At 20.7% G+C, this 6712-nt stretch overlaps 2 protein-coding genes across 2 annotated transcripts in view; one reads left to right on the forward strand and one right to left on the reverse strand.

The window, feature by feature from the left end:
• LOC102672680 overlaps window positions 1–6712 on the forward strand; it is a gene marked incomplete at its 5' end in the record, with an annotated part of 63630 nt that overhangs the window by 19187 nt on the left and 37731 nt on the right. The window lies entirely within an intron of this gene.
• LOC116186659 lies at window positions 4763–6011 on the reverse strand. The gene is given in 3 exon segments (XM_031514661.1): window positions 4763–4958; window positions 4961–5132; window positions 5670–6011. Coding segments are annotated over 3 exon segments (351 nt in total). The 5' UTR covers window positions 5751–6011; the 3' UTR covers window positions 4763–4860.

The raw sequence follows: 6712 nt of genomic DNA on the forward strand, positions 1-6712 counted from the left end.
AGAGTCAAAAAATTAAAATTAATTTAATATCTATATTTATTTAAGAATCCTATTTGTTATATATCGTTCAATTTCGTAAAAATATTGTTTAATTTATATTAATTTAGATTATATAATTCTTAATAGAAAATTTTCAATACAAATCTAAGGTAAAATAAAATTAATGAATGAAATAAAAGTGGTAAATAATGAACAAGTCATAGTCAAAGATTATAAATTTTCATAATAATTTTCGTTTCTGGAGAAAATATGACCGTGATAATTTATATGCGACCATTCTGGCGCTTCTAAAAAGTTCGCTGTCGCTGAAAAGTTTGAGTTTTTGCCTATTTAGTTTCAAAAGAACTTTATGGGAAAATATTTTACTTTGTTTCATTATTTTTTATCAAATATTACATCAGATAGATAAGATTAAAATTATATTTCACATATATACATATATCATGATTTTTTTTTATGATGTATAATTTGAATATGAAAATGAATGAATAGAAAAAAAAAAAGAAAAAATAGAGAGAAAATATTTCCTCTAAGGAATTTTTTCAAATACAGTGAATTTCTAGAAAAATCTCTCTGATATAATATCTCGTATAAATTATTTTCACTTCATTCTTTCTTAAAATATCTCGTCTTGTAATATTTTTAATGATTTTGAATTTTTATATATATGAATCAATTTCTAAATTTAAATTCTAAAATTTATAGAAATTGAAAAAGGGATCGTAATATTTTTAATAAGATTATTAAAAATTTCTAATATATATTCTATTATATGTATTTATATTTTATACTTTTTTTCTTTATTTTTTTTATTTTAATTACTTAAATAATATTTAAATTTTTTTAATGATTCCTCTTGACTTTTTTTTTAAATAATTACAAATATAATTTTTTTAATTACAAATATAATTAATTAATAATTATTAACATTATATATATATATAAATTAAAAAATATATATTTTTCGATTTTAATCAATTATTATTAATTATTAATATAATAATATAATAACAAATTTAATTAAATATTGAATATTATTATATATTATATATTTTAATCAAACTTAATTATTATATTAAAATTAAAATATGATTAAAATAACTTGTAAATAATTTCATTTACACGATTTCGATCGGTGAAACAGATTACCAGATTCTAATTGATAGTCACAAAGAATTTCGACCATGTCAGTGTCCGAATTACAAATTCCTCTAATGTATAATTCGTCGAAAAAAAGACAGGATAGTCTGTGCTCTTAATTAGCCTCGCTTTTGTACGGCTTTTATGCTAGTTCACAAAGTTGCTGTAACAGGGTTCGAACTTGTACGCGGTGAAAGTGAAACGGTGCTTAATTACATTATAACGAGCCAAGTGCACGGGCACGGATTCTTTCACTTTGTCTTCGAGCTTAATGGAGTCTTTTCGTGTCTTCTAATTGTAATCCAGTCCTCTTAGCGATTTTCATCGATCTCGATCAAATTTTGTTGTTCTTCTTTTCAATTTTTTTTTATTATCGAAAAAGTTTATCGCTTTATCATTTTCTTTGAATCAAGAATTTTAATCATTTCAGTTGAATCATTATTTTAATTCTAACAACATTTAGATTAGGTTTCTTTCATTTCTTTGATGTTATCGAATCAATAGAAAACTTTATTGCTTTATCATTTTCTTTAAATCAAAAATGTTAACTGTCGAAGTCGAATTGTTGGTATCTAAGATTTAGGTTAGATTAGATAGAAAATTTTATTTTTTTATTTATTTCTTCTTTCAAAAATCAATAATCAACATTAATTTATTAGTAGATTAAAATAAATTCTTTTTATTTATATTTTTTTTTATTTGTGTTATCGATTTTTTTATCGTTTTTTTTTAAATCAAAAATTTTAATCATTAACATTAGATTATTAGTAATTCATAAAATTAGCTATATGCTTATCCTAGTGTAAAATCTGAAATGTCATGAATTGCTACTCATAGTTTTTAATTAAAATCTGAAAACGGAAAGAAAAAAAAATTATGTTGATAAAATTTAAAATTTTTATGATAAGATATATTTAATTAATACATAAAGTATTGTGAAAATTACTTATTAAAGAAAATTTTAAATAAGAATGAAACAGAAGAGAAGCAAATTTTTATATTTTTTAAATGATAAAAAATGTAGTATATTAAAATCTTGCTATTTTTATTATAAATTATATTATAAATGATTTTAATATCTTTAGAAATTCTGGACTTTTTTATCATTTTGATATAATTGTTTATATTACGAGTATAATTATTTTTAAAATTGTTAAATTTTTTAATCCTGAATTGTTAGATTATAAATAATTTAAATTAAGTTTTTTAATTTTTAAATATTAAGTTTTAATTTTATTTTATATGTTTTTACATATTTTGAAATAATAATGTATTTTTATCGTTTTCATAATTGTAAAAATATGTTAAAGTTTTTAGTTTTGAAGTATTGATGATTTTCAACAATTTAAATTAATTTACTTAATTATTCGATTTTATCTTTAAAATATTCTATTTTTTTAAATCTAAAATAAATATTTTGTTTTATTTTTTTTTTTTTACAAAAAAATTAGTTTCTTCGAAAATTGTATTATTATTTTCATAATAAATACAATAATTTAATTTTTTATAAACATTATTATCTATCAAAGAAAATAAAGAAATAAATCATAATGATTTTACAAAATTCTTATTATGATTCATAATTTTATTTTTATATTTTTTATCATTTTATCTTTTATTTCTCACCATTTATTTATAATAAGGAAGTTTCTAAAGTTTATTTTTTTCAACAATAAAACGTTATATGTAGTTTTAAATTTACTGTCTATTGAAATAATCCTATCCATATTCATATATTGTAGAATAGAAAATATTGAATAGTTGCGTTTCTTCAGAAAAAATTATTGTACACAAGTGCACATAATATATATATACACACAAAATAGATCAAGCTTATTAAATGATGACCGAGAAGTTTGAGAGAATTGAGTTTAGAGAATTGAATTCAATAGGAATGTTATAGAATTGTTATCCGTGAGAAACGAACTTTGAGATTCACTTGAACTTGAACAATGTGTGCGGAATACGTGAAACAAGTTTCAACCTTTGCCGACCATAAACTTACATCCAAAGGAACAAACATGGCCGCGATCCATTTTAGTTTCTCAACTCGTGTACTTCAAGTTTCATTTGAATATGAAAAAATATATACGTACGTGACGACCTAGAAAACTATAAAGTACGAAGCTGAAGAAATCAAATCAGATTAGTATTTATTTTCCTCGTTTCTTCATTCGTTGCAACTTGTGGATTGATGTTGCGCAACGATTTCTACTGTTGGGAAATCGTAAAAGTTGCAATCGAGGAAACGACTGTAAATCAATCCGTTTATTATAAGAAATCTTTCTGATTATTCTTTTTTTTTTTTTTAATGTAGTCCATGAATATTTATAAATATTGATGCCACCATGACTAATAATGCAATTCATAATATTTTAATTATATATAAATATAATTTTATATGTAATATAAAAAACATGATGATGTATAATTTATACAATTTATTCATAAAATATTATTTATATTGTTATTAAATTTCTTACTATGCAATACGTTTTATTAATATTTGTTAAATTTCATAATTTTAATAATTATGCAAAAAGACGCCAATACAATTTGACGAAAAGATTTATATCCATGATAAAATAAAAAATAAAAATTCATAGCTATAAATTTTATTGAAAAAAATAAATATTTGAATCTGTACTACAAATTTATGAAACTATAAAAATAATGGAACTCTAAGAATTAAAAAAAAAAATTAAATTAAAATTAATTTAATTTAATCTAACAAAATTCTATTTAATGGAAATTATACTGAAACAATTTTTTATTTAATGAAAATTTCAAAAGAACATATTTATGAAAAAGTAATAAAAATTACATTAGAAAAATTATAAAAACAATTTATAAAATCTAAATTTTCTTGTTAATGCATTTTTTTATAAATATTTTTTTATAAATATATTTTTTTTTTTGCAATTCAGGTCAACCATAATTAAAAAAGAGTTTAAAAATTAAATTTAAAAAAGCTTAATTAAATATATAAGTTAATTTATTTTGTATTTTTTTAAGTGAAGGTTATTTCATTTATTTATAATTGCATATTATTTTTTGAAAAGAATTAACTTATTTTTATATTATCTTTTTTGAGTAGTTCGATTACTTTTATATCTAAGATAATTATTTTTTCAAAGTGTTTACAAAGTTAATTACTTTTTACATATTTTACTTTACACATATTTTATACATTTTGAAGCTTATTCAACAATGTATTTGTTTTATCTAAATATTATCTTGACACATCTATTAAAATTAACCTTCATATGACATTTGACGCGTTCGTTCTACAGAGAAGTTATAATATTGTATAATCTATCAATTTATACCAAACAACTTTTTAAAAATATTTTTTTCATAATATTTTTTCCTTAAAAGATATTTCATTGTATTTTGATAAACTAGATTAAATCTTATATATATTTCCATCTTCTAAAATAAATCATTATTTTTAGAAAGGCTCTAAATATAGTGATATATATATCATGTAGAATCGTAACTCTCTTTCGATCTTAATCACATCTACGTTCAGCATTTGGCAAGATGGCTATTTAGATAAAATAAATAACCTATATTTATTCTTTCTTATAAAATGTTTAATATTTAACATTTTTTAAAATAAACCAAAATGTTTGTTTCCAGAAAAATATTTCTTTTTTATCACTAAAAAGAATTTCCCTTTTTTTTCCCCACGAAAAATCGAGAATTATATATAGTCATTTATTTTACATGCAAAACCGTAATTCTTCTTTGACCTTGATCACGTCTGCGTTCAACAATTGGGGTGAGATGGCTCCATATTGTCGCAAACGACATCACGGTTCGTAGTATCCACTATTTTGGTATTTGATTGATGGTCGTCCTAATGACTCTTCTTGCAAATCGCCGTGGAAATCGTCCATCCTAGCGACTCGCCGGGTAAAAGCAATATACAGTATTGTCACTGGCAGCCGGACGTAGCTTGTGTGCCGTATGGCTCTATCCTGTATATACTGGGTGTCCAAAATAAATATTCTTATGAAATTTTAAAAAAATATTAATAATGCATTTAATTGGAAAAGATAGAAATTTTTATCCATATCTATCAATTAATTTTATGTTAATTAATATTCTATTTTCATTTTTTAATCTGTATTAAAAATTATATATCATTATATTAACTTACGACTTTTTAATTTTTATAGATTTTTATAATTTCTAATTAATATAAATATATATGTATATTTATAATTTATCCATGTTTGAATTATAAATAATTTTAACATTTTACAATTTTCACATAAAAATCTAATTTTATAATATACAGTTTATTAATATTAGTTTTATGTAAAATATAAATTTATAATTCTTTAAATTTTAATTTATTAATCTCGTGTATATACGTATTTATATATTTAAAGTATATTCGAAATATTATTTATATTACTATTTATTTATAATTATCAAATTTTATTGAAAAGAAAAGAGAAAAAATTATAATTATTTTTTTAAAGAGTTTCATAATTATTAAAAAATCATTAAAAGCCTACCATATGATCGTTAGTAGGAGGTCTCTCGTGACTCCAGAAGTCCTTGACGTTCATATAAGTCACTCTAATCTCAGAAAGCATCTATTTTAACGCGACCAGTTTAATATTTTCTTAAAATACACATTCCAATATACTTTCTCACAATAGATTATCATCAAAATATTTTGAAAGAAATATTTTTTATTTCAAATTCTCACAGGGATAAAAGATAAACGTGGTTCAAAATGGCTGCGAATCCCGGATTGAATCGATACAAATGAAATTTAAATAAAAGAGAAAACTGACCGTGATCGATCGAACGTGTACGCGAAGTCGGCGTTAAAAAGATCGAGCTCGGTTTCTCGTAGAGTATTATATTTAAACAGCTCCGATTCTACCTGGCCTGATTCAATTTGGATCCTATAAATACTATTTCTTTGTATCCCATCATTGTTGTTTATATCATTGTCGACTATTGAGCTTATTTAAAATTGACAATTGAAATTTTTCGAAATTTGACAATTTGATAGTTTATGAAATATTTTCTCTTCTCTTTTATTTTATTTATCTTTATATAAATAATATGATAAAAGAAATTATTTTTTAATTTTACTATCTATAATTGTACATTAAATCAAAATATTTTAAGTTTCATTCAAATTAATCAAATTAATTTTCAGATTATTTTAAATTTATATTAAACTATATGATTTAAATTTTTTTTGTCTTGAATTTTTGTAGAAAATTTATTTGTTCTGAATTATGCAAAGTATTGTATATATCTATATATATTTTTTTTATTTAAAAAAACTATTAAAAACTAGTAAAAACTATTTTTTTTCATAATCCATAGAAAAAAAAAATTATTTTCATAATCCATAGAAAAACCAATTCTTTGAAATAAAATAATTTTTAATAGTTTATTGGATACATCTTTTATTTATTATCATTTAATATTTATTTCAATAATTCAAATAAATTAATATTTATTTATTTTATTATTTTTTTATTTTTTTTTGAAAAATGAAAATATTTAGTTATTGTTACTATTACATTATAATATT

This window comes from Apis dorsata, unplaced genomic scaffold (genome assembly GCF_000469605.1).
Source record: "Apis dorsata unplaced genomic scaffold, Apis dorsata 1.3 scaffold_1093, whole genome shotgun sequence".
Lineage (NCBI taxonomy): Eukaryota > Metazoa > Arthropoda > Insecta > Hymenoptera > Apidae > Apis > Apis dorsata.